Here is a 17,498-nt window from a genome sequence, read left to right on the forward strand (position 1 = left end):
ACTTCGCGGTTTCGCCAGTGAGCATATGTGAAAGAAGCTTTGAATACAAGACACTAAAAGTTAGCAGGCTAACTTTTAGTGTCTTGCAGGCTAACTTTAGGTAAACTAGTAGGGTTTGTTGGAAACCAAATTTATATTTTAGCCAAGAGACAACCACTTTTTGAGTTGGAAAACATGAAATATTGTTTTATGCGTCACATGTACATAACGATATTTAGTTGAACTATATTTGGCAGCAAGTAATATCGATCACCATTATGTTTGATGTTTTGGAGGAAAAATACAAAGTTTTAATGCAAAACCTTTCTTTATCAAAAAATCAAAATCAATCAAAAACCGTCAATTTAGAACAAAATAGAACACGAGGAGTTAATTTCACGAACACCAGTCTGCTCAACTTTTACGTAAAATTGTACTACATCCTAATCTGGAAAACAGATTTCTCTACGTAAACCCTGTTTGTGAATGTTAAGCATCAATATTAAAAGTGTGAAAACAGATGGAGAATTTCTTTTGTTTTGCGTTTGTTCTTCTTATAAACAAAATTCCAAATTTTTTGTTGCATATATATTTCAGTGAACATGAAATCATAGTATTCATACGTTGTTTGTGATGGGTAACGGTTGTGTTCACAGTGTGGAGACGAAGAAAATCGAAATTGAGATCCCATTAAAAGCAACTGATATTATCCATTTGAAACTATCGTGGGGCAAAATCAAGCCGAAATGGAACGAAATAAGTAAAATTGCTTTTAAAAGGTAGTGAGAGATACTTTTGCATTTTTTTTGTTTACTCTGTATATATACTATTATTTTCACCTACAGGAAATTTTTCGCCCAACATGTCCTATCCAGTATTAAACAAGTTCGGTCTTTTGTTACTTGTAACAAGAAGCCCTGCGGCTTTAAGATTTCTGTCATTAGCCCAAAGGGTTTTGAAATTTAAGGTAGACCTTGAAAACGGAGAATTATGGGGTAAACAAATTACGAGTGTCACAATTCTCAACTATTTTTGCAACTAACCTTCAATGTTAAAATACAACTCAATAAATAAAAAATAAAAATTTTACATAGCTGCACAAAGTATTCTAAAATAACAGTTAAAACTTTAATTGCTATTTGACGATTCGAATATAATAACTTCTAAACGAGCTCAATTTGAATGATGAAGTAGTTCATTGTTTATTAATTCAGTAATAAATACATATTAGCATTTGAATATTTCAGTATTTAGGCCTTCAAAATTTACTCTCGTGTTGAAAATTTTTTGAAAAAGCTGATTGTACATGGTCTAAAAAAAATACGTTTAAAATAAGAAACAAGAATACAATTCTACCATTAACTGCATTAAAACCAGGTTGTTTAATTATTGTCTCTGTAACCTCTCTTTGCCTCTTTGATTTAAAAAGGGAATTTAATACAAAGATACAAATCCATCCGACGTGATGCACAGGTATATTATATATATAAATATGTATATAAATTTAATCAAGCCTTTTCATATCTTTGTTAAACAAGTAACATATTAAGCAGGCGATGCATGATTTTGAAACCTGTGGACAATACAGGATTTATTTTGTTGAAATCAATTTGTTGAATTCAACTGATTGTTTATTATTCTTTTTTGATTCAAATTCTCTAATTTGAATTTCTTTCGGGGAGTTGGATTAGTTGCAAGTTTTCATTTTGAGGAAACTGATTGGTCATTGTTTTGTTTGACAAATTGAATGCTACAAGTTGAAACATAAAAGGGTACACACACAATAATTTTTTGCGTATTGGAAAAATCGAGGGTCCTTTTCGTGAGATTTTTAAAAATCAAGTCATTTCTAAGAAATCTTAGAAAAATATTTCTGTGATAATTTGGGTGAGTTAAAGAAAGATTTTCCAGCACATTAGGCCCAAGGAGAACTAAGAATTAGCCAGTAACAGAATAGTTAGCCGTTTTCGATGGCGCCATAGCTTGGTGGTTTTTAACTCTGACACTTTGTGCGGGAGAACGGGGTTCGATTTTCCTTGGCGGCAATTCAATTGGTGAGTGCTACCATAGCTCCGGGTTAACCGAAGCCATGTGAGAGAAATTGGGAAGATGACACAATGAGTTGGCTGTTGGATGCAACAGGGAGTTGTCTGGTGGAGCGGGGATCCTAATTGGGTCTGCATAGCTCAAAATGAGCATTAAGTACTCTAGGACTCCCTATCTAAGCTATGGCCTTTCCTGGAATTAATAGACAAGATTTGTAAGGCTAGCCATATAAAATATACAGACATTCTATTTATCTATGCAGAATAATTATATATACGGTACGTACAGTATAATTAGCCGCTTATACGGCTACTTATACGATATATATCTTTTTACTTACATTTTCACTTTTCTTCGTTACCGGTCTCCCCATAACCATCTATAATTTTATAGATCAACATAAAGCTGTGCTTCAATTAAAATCAAGGAAAAGAACAAGAAACGATTTCGCAAAAAAAAAATATAATTTTACTGTAGCTACTGTAGCTAACATATATATGTCGTCTATATTATTATCAACAAAACTATTCTGATTTCAAGAAAAAACATGGAAAAGACGCAGTTAGCTGTAAAGAACACAAAGAAGCTTTTAACGGCTCATTATACTAGGCGTAGCATCTAATTATCCTGCATCGGCTAACTATATATTGTTACATGTTAATTATCAGTTCACCTGCTGCTCAGTGCAAGCAACAATAAACTTTTGTCACGTTTCGACAACATTTTGCAAAAAATATAAAAAAATCCTGTGCTAATATGTATATCTTTTTATCTGATAGAAGTAGTAAGTATCTATCTATCTGTCTAAATTTCAAATTGACCTCAAGGACTGTCAAAAAGATCATTCTCTTTGATGTAAGAAATGAAAATAATTAACTTTATCACAGATAGAATAATAAGCTGAAATAGAAACAACTTTAAACCCACCTTCCACTCCTATATAAGTTAATCATCAAATTTTTATAAAATATTAGTTTTGGACAAAAAAGTATTCGTAATTACGTACTGTCAAAACCTAAAATTCAGTTGTTTTCCTTTAAACTTATTTCGGATTTAATCCGATTTTAACGTCATTACATTGCTCAGGAATACAATAGTTAGATAAGATGGCTTCAAAAGATGGCGGACGTCTAACCGACGTCTAATGTTAAAAAAGCCAACAAAAACGTCAAGGATTTAACTGTCAAGGATTACTGAATCCAGTAAAAAAGATAAATATCGCCGATGATTTCATCCATTTTAACTTAACCGCAATGATGCTTAAAGAAACGCACATAAAGACAACCAGTATGTTCGAACAAAAATCTTCTACTGGCGAAACTCTACACCTCTATAACTCGGGGAACGAAAAGAAATCTTCTGCCGGCGTTGGAATTTTAGTGAGACCAAATAACAACAAAATTACCTTTGAACCGATCTCCGACAGGATATGCGTCATACGCACATAAATAATAACACCATCAGTGTATATGCCCAAACAACTAAAATAACTAGAAAAAAAACCCCGATGAAACGCAGAGATTCTACGACGCACTAACATCTGTGGTCAACAAAGTTACAAAAAGACAGACCAAAACAAAAATGAAATCCAAAGAAGACGAGCTAAATAAAATTGTTGGAAAATATCCAAAAAACAAAAATGAATGAAGACGGAGAGAAGATGATTGAATTTTGTAATGCACATAATCTACGCATCACTAACACCTTCCTTAAACACAAACCAATCCACCAAACAACATGGACTTCGCCTGCATCATTCAAAAACATTATGGATGCAAAAACAAAAACACTAAAAAGAAACCCATACGAAATCAAATACATTATATAGTTGTAAAAAACAACAATATTACAGAAACCTTCGACTCGCGAGCACACACAACTCATATAACCAGCTCCGATCTCAAGCCCGTAATTACAAATATTCAAATCCAATGGGTCACAAAAAGACACAACAACAACAACAACAAAAAAACCCAGCTAAACATCAGAAAATTTGTCGACAAAGAACTGAAGCAACAATACAAGGATCTAATCACAGCAGAACAAACCATTGGCTATAAAAACAAGACCAAGAAAGCTGATAGAGATGATATTCAAAAACTGTCACAAATGCAACGACGAAACATTAACACAAATTTTGAGAATACACAGAAATTGAATACTGACTGAGAATCACAACGTCCTGCGACAAGAGGAAAATCAAAAAATACGAAACTCGTTGAAAGGTCTTGAGAATATTCCGAACAGTGATAAGCAAATGTTCGAAGCAGTTAAGAAGCTTAAGCAGATGAAACCACGAGAACCACTACTGATAAAAGGAGCAGATGGGATGACAAGCGACGAAAAAGAACAAACCGAGATACTGATTTCTTCAAAAAGGTCTTCTTAAAAAATTCAGATCCCATGCCAGACATTTAACCGACTGCATTGACTACACCCTTCACGAGCGAAGAGATCAGGAAAGCAGTATTCAAGATGAAAGTGCAGGCTACGATGGGATTTAAATAGAACTCATAAAGAACGCGTCAACAAAAATATTAGAAGTAAACGCAGATATCTATAACAATTTGGCACAAACTGGCAACTGTCAGAAAGAAATAACATACGGACTGCTACGACCTCTTCAAAAACCAGGAAAATCTAAAGGAACAGTGTCAAATCTGTGTCCTGTAGCCTTACTACCGATCCTGAGAAAAATACTTGCAGCATGTATCATGGCCAAGATCAAGACAAAAAATAAGTAACGAAATCCCACTTACACAAGCCCCATACAGACAAGAAAGATCGACAACGGAACACGTATTTTCCTGCAAACAAGTCATTAAAAGAACAGCGTCAACAGAAAAATACTTTTTGAAAATCTCACCTCCACCATCGCAAGTAATGAACTCCATATACTCAAGCAACTACTCGATGTCGAACTTGCAGTAAAGTGCGGAGACGCCGTCAGGAAAAGCTTCAAAACAGACACCGGAGCCCCACAAGGAGATTGTGCGAGTGCTGACGAATTTAAGTACTACCTTGCAAAAGCGATGTCTTCTACCATCAACAACTTCAATCCAGACCACGCATACACACAAACAAATATCAGCTATGCCATACCTGATCAGTGGTTAGAGCATAACTACTCAACAACAATACAGACAACACACGTTGACATAGAAATGCAGTGCGCAGATGACATCAGCAGAATTAGCAGTAACTACAACACGATCCAGAAATACAAAGCTGAAATTACATCACAGTTACTTCACAATTATGTCATCAACAGAAACACAACAAACTGGAAAAATATAGATTTCTCGGCTCATTTCTAGGCAACAAAGAAAACATTAAAACAAGGAAAAAACTTGCGACGTCAGCAGCTAACAACCTCCATCACATCTTCAGCAACAAAAACATCACAATTAAAACTAAAATGGTTCCTCGATATTTTTGTATAACTGTGACATATGGACACTCACAGGATCTGATGCGGAAAAGATCGATGCTTTCCAAAGAAGACTTCTACGACTGCGATGAACCCTAACACTGTACAACAACACAAGGGCTAAAAAATGGAGTGATGAAATACGCAAAAGACGGTCAAGATGGTTCGGCAAAATCCAGCAAATGAAATTTAATGCTCCTGCATGAAAAGCAATGCAGTATGCAGAGATGCCTTTTAAAAGGCCAAAAGGCAACCCCCCAACGACATGGTCAACTAATGTCAAACAAAACTTAGCCATCTTAAACATAGATTGGCAAAACGCACGCAAAGTTGCGGTGCATCACCCAAAAGACTGGGAACGAATGATAAAGAAATTATTTTAATCTTTTTTTTACAGTATCGATACTGTAAATTTATTTACGAAATATCGAATGAAATGAAAATGAAATTCCTGGTTTATGTTTGCAAGGACTTAATTTCGGATGGTGCAACAAATCAAACGTCAAAACTCAAATTTACCGGCTTTGTTGATATATACGAAAAATTTCCCTACGAGTCCCCTATTAAGATTTCGATCGTTTTGCTGACGAATGAGAATTCAAAATTACTTTGATGTTTGCCGGATACGCAGAAGCTCTCATTAAGACGGCGATCGAATTTGCATGCAAGTAGGTTGTTTAACCTTGTATAAGCAAGGATAGCTGCTTTCTCACCATCCAAACAAAGGTTAGTTTTATTTCCAAATAAATTGTAATCGTAGGCTTTATAACCGCTTAACTATAAAAGCTTGTTCCCGTTGTCTGTTGAAACAAACACACATCTGAATAATTTTCGAAACACGTTTTGTTTTGATTTTCTGTTAGTTTTATTAATTATTTATAACATCAAATTCTTGCTTGTTTATTTTTATAAAAAGAGGTGAGATTGAAAAATATTTTAAAAAACCAAGACGACAAAGCTTTGTGAATGTATTTCAAAAAAACTCTGCGATGCAAATTCGATATTTTGGTGCCGTTAAAAAAAGGACTCTTTAAGATGTCCAGTAAAGCAAATTCTCTCGTCGATCCCAAATTTTCATCAATGCGATATATTTATCGTGTTGTCGTACGCAATCGATATTTTTTATAAAACCTAATTAATAAGAGAGAGAGAACTAAAAAGCACTTTGTTAATAGAGATTGTTCACTACTTCGTGTTTGCAACCTTTAATCGCTTTTTTATAAAAATACTAAAATTCTAACCAGGCATTATTCTTATTTTTTTATTTTTCTAAGCAATAATCCGGATAAACTATCTGAGTTCATCACTAACATATTGCCGCACGTAGTGTAGAGGGTTCGCATGCAGCTCCCAGTTATGGGGACCGCGGATCGAATCCCGCTCACTGCCAGGCAGTATGTTAGTGATGAACAAAGTAGTTCTCTTTCAGTATGACTTAAAAGTATTATACTCGCCCGTCATGATCAGAGGTCTGATCGGGGTGAAGCATTCTCTGTTGAGAATGAAATACGGATGTGCTATGATAAATATTCACCTATGTATACACACCATCCGGATAAACTATCTGAGTTCATCACTAACATATTGCCGCACGTAGTGTAGTGGGTTCGCCTGCGGCTCACAGTTATGGGGACCGCGGATCGAATCCCGCTCACTGCCAGGCAGTATGTTAGTGATGAACAAAGTAGTTCTCTTTCAGTATAATAGACCTATTGTTTCAACCTTAAATCTCAACCTTACATCCTCGTCGCCACGGTTTGTTGCCTAATGTCAAAGCCACTAGCGCTTACTTGACAGCTAACAAGACCACCCTGGTACAGGCTGCTTTTCATAACCAGTATATTGGTTACTATGAATAAATAATGATTTGCCTCGCTGTTACACAGTCTGCGGCTGGTAAAAGCAACTTTATCGAGTCATCGTTCTTCAGGGCAAGAACGATGAATCTTAGATGTTCTAACACCAAGCTAAAATGACCTTCGTGAACCTTTTTCGGGTTTTGCCGTGTTTCCGAGATTAAGCTGTGTGAAATCAAAACAAAATTCGGAGAAATCGGAAACAAGCTACGCGCAACCATTTTAAACAGAATACTGGTATTGTTAAAAAGATGTCTTTAAAACTTTTCTTGAAAATATGTGAATTGGATTATAGTAGTAACAATGTATTTGACGAAGAAAATAATCTTTATTTTTTATTCTTTGCAGATGGTTTGGAACATATCCTGAAATATGGAGTATGTTTAGCACTACTGCAAGAAACGTGGACGATTTGCTGGAATCGCCGTCCATTATGAATCATTCGAAGAAATTTGAAGAATTATTTGAGATTGTCATTTATAATTTGCATAAACGCGAAAAACTTGTCGAATCGTTGATTGAATATGGTAAATTTCACCATTCCTTTGGCGCACAGCAAAGATTCGCTACTGTAAGTATTGATGAAACTCCCTTAACCAGTCACAAATATAAGACACCAATTATGGTTCGGTTTCACGTGACAGCATTTATCACTATAGTGCAAAAAGCTCACTAGGTTATTTTTGTCGCATGCGTACTATAAAAAAATGCGCACGCGCTAACAAAAGAGCTTGTGAGTTTTCGCGCTACAGTGAAAAATGCACTCATGTCAACACGAGTCTTAAACACAGCGTTGCCGTCACGTTAGGTAAAATATCGAAATTAATCACGCTTGATTACAAGTGTGCCAGTTGTTAACCCTATTTGACATGGCATTTATTGGCCCTTGTAAGTATGGGAGAAGGTAAAAACATCCGACTGTCGATAAATTCTGATAGAATAATGCTTTTAAAAAAACTTTACATAATTGAAGTGTAAAAAAAAAGAAATAAGTTAGGATAATAATTTTCCTGCTGATGTCATCAGCAGTTTAAAATCGGACAAAGTACCATTGCTATCCAAATCGCAGGAGAACGTTCCGGCCGAGTGGTTATGGTCAATATGTTGACATTTTATTTTAATTCTCTCTAAGTGATATCAAGGTGGTATAAATACCATTTGTAACAAATGTTTCCGCTTTTGCTGAAAGGATAAGTACTAGGAAGGGACATTCTGAAAATCCGACACATATCGTATATCGGATCAAAATTGTGAAAATTTAGGGAAGACGGGTTTCCGAAGTGTTTTAAAACTTAACGAAAATGTTAAAAATAAAAACAAACTGTAAAGTTTTCACATTCTCATGATCATTAAATTACAACTTAGAGCACTTTCCCCTTTTAAAGGGTTTTCTTTGATGTTTTTGAAAATTGTCGTGTTGTCATCAACAAAACAATTGAGAAACAGTTGAGCAAGTGTTTCTGAAGATTTTAAAAGTTGAATGTCTCGGCAACTTTATATCCCCGTTTATATATGCTAATATCATGAGAAACTGTTGCACTTGGTTACGATACCCATTTTATAACCACTATAATCAATCAGTTTGTTGCAAAACAAAATTTTAGGTAAAGCCACTAGATTTACTTAAACAATGGCAATTCTAAGGGTTATTTTAACGCATAACACGGATGACGAACGTTAAATCGCAAAAAATTTTTAAACATATTTCATTGTCTCTTTTTTGTAGACCTTAGCTACAGGTCTGAAGTTTGCTGTGTTCTCGTATTTGCAAAATGATCATAATCAGGATGATTGCAAAACACAAGAAGCGTGGGACAGTCTATTCAGCTTTTTGTCTGGGTTGCTGAAATTAGGTATGCGAAAAGCGATTGAAGAAGAGAAAGCAGATGGAAGAGATCCGAAACAATCAACTAGTCAAAAAACAATATTTGAAGAATTTTCTGTTTGAATTTAAACGAAAGTTTTTTTAAAAAACATTGCGGCGAATATTTTTTCAGGTATAAATAAAAACTGTAAGGTACAAGATCAGATAAAAATAATATTGTAGCTGTGACAAGCCCATTAATTCGTTAGTTTATGGACACTAATCCGTGTCTTTCGCATTGTTTGAGATGGTAATGAACATATTAGTGCATACAAATATTTTTTAACTAAAGGAGACAAGCAGGCGCATGAACAATGTCTTAAGCACACTTTAAGACGGCTTAAATCACTTATTTTACTTGTACATATGTATACATATCAAATTTGTTTGTTAATAAAATACGTTGATGCTTTCGTTGCTGTTTTTGTTGTTGTTGTTGTTGTTTTTGTTGTTGTTGTTGTTGTTGTTATACACATGCTAAAATCCCAGACGGAATACAATTGACATCTCTCCAAAGTGAAAATTATTGGTGCAAGAAAATTGTCCGCTTTAAATAGATGTCTGCTTTTTGCGGAATTTTAAACGAAGAAGATTCTCATTCTAAACTAAGAGACTATGTGTTAAGGCATAATTCATAACAAAAAATACAGACTCAAGATTTACAAAGTACTTTGATTGATAACTCTTTCTTATCGTTGTTGACAACAAACAACACAATAAAAAAAGTTGTTATCCCTGTTAACACTGGGCTTTTTATAATACAGCAACAAAGAGAGGAGGGCATAAAGCGCCTGCGGGTCATAAATCTGGAACTAATTATGCTTAATACAAACAGATTCCACGCAAAAGAGTATTGTGGTGACGTCATTGGGATCATTTTCTTAATTTTGTAATAAATTTAAATAAGCATTGTTGGTGATGCGGCTTAATTTCTTTAGCTTAATATCTATCCATCCCAAGTACCACTGTCCGTCTTATAGGCTGTCCACTTTAGACGCTGTGTGCTTTAGCGATTTTCCACGTGTACTAGAAACGAGGGTAAAATTTCAGAGTTCGTCCAAAGCAATTATAAATAGAGTTTCTATTGAATACATACGTATTGCCGTCAGTGAAGGCAAACAGACTTAGGCTATTTAGTTAATTTCAAATTCTTTTTCATTAATTGTGCTGATGTCAGTATGCTCAGCCTTCTAAATGTTACCTCAGGCGGTCGTTGCGTGGATTGTTTCGTAATGCGGACATGGCCTAGACTGACAGCAGTGCATTTTAACGCTGCTTGCCTCCTTGCACATCTGCAAAAGCAAAGCATAGGTAGCTGCGAAGCTTTGACAAGGTAATTATGTTTGGTGATTTCGAAAAATACCCATAAATCGGTCTTTTGCAATAATATTATATCTGGAATTGTAGCGGCTAGCTATTTTTACTTTTAACAAAGATATAAAACGGTAGTGAAACATCATAAGTAATAAAGGACGTTAGTCAAGTTTCAACGTTGTGAATGTGATGTATTTGTCAGAAAAACTTGAAGAGATAAAGGGGAAGTGGTCTTGGTCCCTATAGATAGCTAAAACCATCGAAATAAATAATTAAAAAGATTTACGTAAAAAGAAAAAAAAAAGAAGAAGAAAACGGAATAGAGAGATAAAAAAAAGTTGTAGTTATTTTAAAAAAATTACATCACAATGTTTTAAAAAGCCTGGAATGGAGCTTATACTGCAAGTAATAACGTACCATTAGAATGTCCTTATTGACTAAAGAAAACCCCCGTTCGCAATTAGCACTCCTAACGCTACTCCTCAAACTAACATTTTTGGCTCCCAGAAAGACGTACAGCCAGCCACCCTCTTCCCCAAGGTTTTTTGCCTTTTTAATATGAGAGAAGACGGCGAAGAATACCGTGGTATCGTTAGGTGATTTTTGGCCGAAATATGGCCAGATCATGCAAAAACGTTATACGTTAATTTATGCGACCAACAATAGTATGAGAGTAAGTACGTTTAGTTTAGTTAGTACGAGAGTAAGTACGTTTAGTTAGTACGAGAGTAAGTACGTTTAGTTTAGTATGAGAGTAAGTACGTTTAGTTTAGTATGAGAGTAAGTACGTTTACATTAGTACGAGAGTAAGTACGTTTAGTTTAGTATGAGAGTAAGTACGTTTAGTTTAGTACGAGAGTAAGTACGTTTAGTTTAGTACGAGAGTAAGTACGTTTAGTTTAGTACGAGAGTAAGTACGTTTAGTTTAGTACGAGAGTAAGTACGTTTAGTTTAGTACGAGAGAAAGTACATTTGGTAGAATACTGGGACCATTTCTCACTTACAAGCTGCTTTTCTGGGACCGAAAAGTTTTCTGGGACCAATGCCGGTCACAGAAAAAAAGAAAGTTGTTGTTTTTGATAGTTTTGATAGTTCTTTTTTTTACAGTATCGATACTGTAAATTTATTTACGAAATATCGAATAAAATGAAAATGAAATTCCTGGTTTATGTTTCCAAGGACTTAATTTCGGATGGTGCAACAAATCAAACGTCAAAACTCAAATTTTACCGGCTTTGTTGATATATACGAAAAATTTCCCTCAAGTCCCCTATTAAGATTTCGATCGTTTTGCTGACGAATTGGAATTCAAAATTACTTTGATGTTTGCCGGATACGCAGAAGCTCTCATTAAGACGGCGATCGAATTTGCATGCAAGTAGGTTGTTTAACCTTGTATAAGTAAGGATAGCTGCTTTCTCACCATCCAAACAAAGGTTAGTTTTATTTCCAAATAAATTGTAATCGTAGGCTTTATAACCGCTTAACTATAAAAGCTTGTTCCCGTTGTCTGTTGAAACAAACACACATCTGAATAATTTTCGAAACACGTTTTGTTTTGATTTTCTGTTAGTTTTATTAATTATTTATAACATCAAATTCTTGCTTGTTTATTTTTATAAAAAGAGGTGAGATTGAAAAATATTTTAAAAAACCAAGACGACAAAGCTTTGTGAATGTATTTCAAAAAAACTCTGCGATGCAAATTCGATATTTTGGTGCCGTTAAAAAAAGGACTCTTTAAGATGTCCAGTAAAGCAAATTCTCTCGTCGATCCCAAATTTTCATCAATGCGATATATTTATTTATCGTGTTGTCGTACGCAATCGATATTTTTTATAAAACCTAATTAATAAGAGAGAGAGAACTAAAAAGCACTTTGTTAATAGAGATTGTTCACTACTTCGTGTTTGCAACCTTTAATCGCTTTTTTATAAATATACTAAAATTCTAACCAGACATTATTCTTATTTCTTTATTTTTCTAAGCAATAATCCGGATAAACTATCTGAGTTCATCACTAACATATTGCCGCACGTAGTGTAGAGGGTTCGCATGCAGCTCCCAGTTATGGGGACCGCGGATCGAATCCCGCTCACTGCCAGGCAGTATGTTAGTGATGAACAAAGTAGTTCTCTTTCAGTATGACTTAAAAGTATTATACTCGCCCGTCATGATCAGAGGTCTGATCGGGGTGAAGCATTCTCTGTTGAGAATGAAATACGGATGTGCTATGATAAATATTCACCTATGTATACACACCATCCGGATAAACTACCTGAGTTCATCACTAACATATTGCCGCACGTAGTGTAGTGGGTTCGCCTGCGGCTCACAGTTATGTGGACCGCGGATCGAATCCCGCTCACTGCCAGGCAGTATGTTAGTGATGAACAAAGTAGTTCTCTTTCAGTATAATAGACCTTTTGTTTCAACCTTAAATCTCAACCTTACATCCTCGTCGCCACGGTTTGTTGCCTAATGTCAAAGCCACTAGCGCTTACTTGACAGCTAACAAGACCACCCTGGTACAGGCTGCTTTTCTTAACCAGTATATTGGTTACTATGAATAAATAATGATTTGCCTCGCTGTTACACAGTCTGCGGCTGGTAAAAGCAACTTTATCGAGTCATCGTTCTTCAGGGCAAGAACGATGAATCTTAGATGTTCTAACACCAAGCTAAAATGACCTTCGTGAACCTTTTTCGGGTTTTGCCGTGTTTCCGAGATTAAGCTGTGTGAAATCAAAACAAAATTCGGAGAAATCGGAAACAAGCTACGCGCAACCATTTTAAACAGAATACTGGTATTGTTAAAAAGATGTCTTTAAAACTTTTCTTGAAAATATGTGAATTGGATTATAGTAGTAACAATGTATTTGACGAAGAAAATAATCTTTATTTTTTATCCCTTGCAGATGGTTTGGAACATATCCTGAAATATGGAGTATGTTTAGCACTACTGCAAAAAACGTGGACGATTTGCTGGAATCGCCGTCCATTATGAATCATTCGAAGAAATTTGAAGAATTATTTGAGATTGTCATTTATAATTTGCATAAACGCGAAAAACTTGTCGAATCGTTGATTGAATATGGTAAATTTCACCATTCCTTTGGCGCACAGCAAAGATTCGCTACTGTAAGTATTGATGAAACTCCCTTAACCAGTCACAAATATAAGACACCAATTATGGTTCGGTTTCACGTGACAGCATTTATCACTATAGTGCAAAAAGCTCACTAGGTTATTTTTGTCGCATGCGTACTATAAAAAAATGCGCACGCGCTAACAAAAGAGCTTGTGAGTTTTCGCGCTACAGTGAAAAATGCACTCACGTCAACACGAGTCTTAAACACAGCGTTGCCGTCACGTTAGGTAAAATATCGAAATTAATCACGCTTGATTACAAGTGCGCCAGTTGTTAACCCTATTTGACATGGCATTTATTGGCCCTTGTAAGTATGGGAGAAGGTAAAAACATCCGACTGTCGATAAATTCTGATAGAATAATGCTTTTAAAAAAACTTTACATAATTGAAGTGTAAAAAAAAAGAAATAAGTTAGGATAATAATTTTCCTGCTGATGTCATCAGCAGTTTAAAATCGGACAAAGTACCATTGCTATCCAAACGCAGGAGAACGTTCTGGCCGAGTGGTTATGGTCAATATGTTGACATTTTATTTTAATTCTCTCAAAGTGATATCAAGGTGGTATAAATACCATTTGTAACAAATGTTTCCGCTTTTGCTGAAAGGATAAGTACTAGGAAGGGACATTCTGAAAATCCGATACATATCGTATATCGGATCAAAATTGTGAAAATTTAGGGAAGACGGGTTTCCGAAGTGTTTTAAAACTTAACGAAAATGTTAAAAATAAAAACAACCAGTAAAGTTTTCACATTCTCATGATCATTAAATTACAACTTAGAGCACTTTCCCCTTTTAAAGGGTTTTCTTTGATGTTTTTGAAAATTGTCGTGTTGTCATCAACAAAACAATTGAGAAACAGTTGAGCAAGTGTTTCTGAAGATTTTAAAAGTTGAATGTCTCGGCACCTCCATATCCCTGTTTATATATGCTAATATCATGAGAAACTGTTGCACTTGGTTACGATACCCATTTTATAACCACTATAATCAATCAGTTTGTTGCAAAACAAAATTTTAGGTAAAGCCACTAGATTTACTTAAACAATGGCAATTCTAAGGGTTATTTTAACGCAAAACACGGATGACGAACGTTAAATCGCAAAAAATTTTTAAACATATTTCATTGTCTCTTTTTTGTAGACCTTAGCTACAGGTCTGAAGTTTGCTGTGTTCTCGTATTTGCAAAATGATCATAATCAGGATGATTGCAAAACACAAGAAGCGTGGGACAGTCTATTCAGCTTTTTGTCTGGGTTGCTGAAGTTAGGTATGCGAAAAGCGATTGAAGAAGAGAAAGCAGATGGAAGAGATCCGAAACAATCAACTAGTCAAAAAACAATATTTGAAGAATTTTCTGTTTGAATTTAAACGAAAGTTTTTTTAAAAAAGAAATCAAGCAATGACATCGCGGCGAATATTTTTTCAGGTATAAATAAAAACTGTAAGGTACAAGATCAGATAAAAATAATATTGTAGCTGTGACAAGCCCATTAATTCGTTAGTTCATGGACACTAATCCGTGTCTTTCGCATTGTTTGAGATGGTAATGAACATATTAGTGCATACAAATATTTTTTAACTAAAGGAGACAAGCAGGCGCATGAACAATGTCTTAAGCACACTTTAAGACGGCTTAAATCACTTATTTTACTTGTACATATGTATACATATCAAATTTGTTTGTTAATAAAATACGTTGATGCTTTCGTTGCTGTTTTTGTTGTTGTTGTTTTTGTTGTTGTTGTTGTTGTTATACACATGCTAAAATCCCAGACGGAATACAATTGACATCTCTCCAAAGTGAAAATTATTGGTGCAAGAAAATTGTCCGCTTTAAATAGATGTCTGCTTTTTGCGGAATTTTAAACGAAGAAGATTCTCATTCTAAACTAAGAGACTATGTGTTAAGGCATAATTCATAACAAAAAATACAGACTCAAGATTTACAAAGTACTTTGATTGATAACTCTTTCTTATCGTTGTTGACAACAAACAACACAATAAAAAAAGTTGTTATCCCTGTTAACACTGGGCTTTTTATAATACAGCAAGAGGAGGGCATAAAGCGCCTGCGGGTCATAAATCTGGAACTAATTATGCTTAATACAAACAGATTCCACGCAAAAGAGTTTTGTGGTGACTTCATTGGGATCATTTTCTTAATTTTGCAATAAATTTAAATAAGCATTGTTGGTGATGCGGCTTAATTTCTTTAGCTTAATATCTATCCATCCCAAGTACCACTGTCCGCCTTATAGGCTATCCACTTTAGACGCTGTCTGCTTTAGCGATTTTCCACGTGTACTAGAAACGAGGGTAAAATTTCAGAGTTCGTCCAAAGCAATTATAAATAGAGTTTCTATTGAATACATACGTATTGCCGTCAGTGAAGGCAAACAGACTTAGGCTATTTAGTTAATTTCAAATTCTTTTTCATTAATTGTGCTGATGTCAGTATGCTCAGCCTTCTAAATGTTACCTCAGGCGGTCGTTGCGTGGATTGTTTCGTAATGCGGACATGGCCTAGACTGACAGCAGTGCATTTTAACGCTGCTTGCCTCCTTGCACATCTGCAAAAGCAAAGCATAGGTAGCTGCGAAGCTTTGACAAGGTAATTATGTTTGGTGATTTCGAAAAATACCCATAAATCGGTCTTTTGCAATAATATTATATCTGGAATTGTAGCGGCTAGCTATTTTTACTTTTAACAAAGATATAAAACGGTAGTGAAACATCATAAGTAATAAAGGACGTTAGTCAAGTTTCGACGTTGTGAATGTGATGTATTTGTCAGAAAAACTTGAAGAGATAAAGGGGAAGTGGTCTTGGTCCCTATAGATAGCTAAAACCATCGAAATAAATAATTAAAAAGATTTACGTAAAAAGAAAAAAAAAAGAAGAAGAAAACGGAATAGAGAGATAAAAAAAAGTTGTAGTTATTTTAAAAAAATTACATCACAATGTTTTAAAAAGCCTGGAATGGAGCTTATACTGCAAGTAATAACGTACCATTAGAATGTCGTTATTGACTAAAGAAAACCCCCGTTCGCAATTAGCACTCCTAACGCTACTCCTCAAACTAACATTTTTGGCTCCCAGAAAGACGTACAGCCAGCCACCCTCTTCCCCAAGGTTTTTTGCCTTTTTAATATGAGAGAAGACGGCGAAGAATACCGTGGTATCGTTAGGTGATTTTTGGCCGAAATATGGCCAGATCATGCAAAAACGTTATACGTTAATTTATGCGACCAACAATAGTATGAGAGTAAGTACGTTTAGTTTAGTACGTTTAGTTTAGTATGAGAGTAAGTACGTTTAGTTTAGTACGAGAGTAAGTACGTTTAGTTTAGTACGAGAGTAAGTACGTTTAGTTTAGTACGAGAGTAAGTACGTTTAGTTTAGTATGAGAGTAAGTACGTTTAGTTTAGTACGAGAGTAAGTACGTTTAGTTTAGTACGAGAGTAAGTACGTTTAGTTTAGTACGAGAGTAAGTACGTTTAGTTTAGTATGAGAGTAAGTACGTTTAGTTTAGTACGAGAGTAAGTACGTTTAGTTTAGTACGAGAGTAAGTACGTTTAGTTTAGTACGAGAGTAAGTACGTTTAGTTTAGTACGAGAGTAAGTACGTTTAGTTTAGTACGAGAGTAAGTACGTTTAGTTTAGTATGAGAGTAAGTACGTTTAGTTTAGTACGAGAGTAAGTACGTTTAGTTTAGTACGAGAGTAAGTACGTTTAGTACTAAACGCACTTACTCTCATACATTTTCTTTAATTATACAAGAAAAATTATTTTGGTAAGTGCTTCCTGCATAGAAATTTTGTTTGTTGAACTAAAATGGTTCATTATTTAGATTTC

General features: G+C 34.9%; 2 protein-coding genes across 2 annotated transcripts; both read left to right on the forward strand.

Annotated features, from left to right (window-relative positions):
• The first annotated feature begins 261 nt into the window (after window positions 1–261).
• Window positions 262–9,838, forward strand: LOC130647799 (uncharacterized). Its single transcript, XM_057453780.1, has 3 exons — window positions 262–758; window positions 7,660–7,882; window positions 9,038–9,838. The coding sequence occupies exons 1-3, from the start codon at window positions 613–615 to the stop codon at window positions 9,257–9,259; spliced, it is 591 nt and encodes a 196-aa protein (XP_057309763.1). The 5' UTR covers window positions 262–612; the 3' UTR covers window positions 9,260–9,838.
• A 1,318-nt stretch (window positions 9,839–11,156) lies between these two features.
• On the forward strand, window positions 11,157–15,795 carry LOC130648128 (uncharacterized). Its single transcript, XM_057454159.1, has 5 exons — window positions 11,157–11,192; window positions 11,289–11,295; window positions 11,768–11,867; window positions 13,408–13,630; window positions 14,785–15,795. The coding sequence occupies exons 1-5, from the start codon at window positions 11,157–11,159 to the stop codon at window positions 15,004–15,006; spliced, it is 588 nt and encodes a 195-aa protein (XP_057310142.1). The 3' UTR covers window positions 15,007–15,795.
• Window positions 15,796–17,498: the final 1,703 nt, after the last annotated feature.

Source organism: Hydractinia symbiolongicarpus, chromosome 6 (assembly GCF_029227915.1).
Source record: "Hydractinia symbiolongicarpus strain clone_291-10 chromosome 6, HSymV2.1, whole genome shotgun sequence".
In the NCBI taxonomy this organism is placed as follows: Eukaryota; Metazoa; Cnidaria; class Hydrozoa; order Anthoathecata; family Hydractiniidae; genus Hydractinia; species Hydractinia symbiolongicarpus.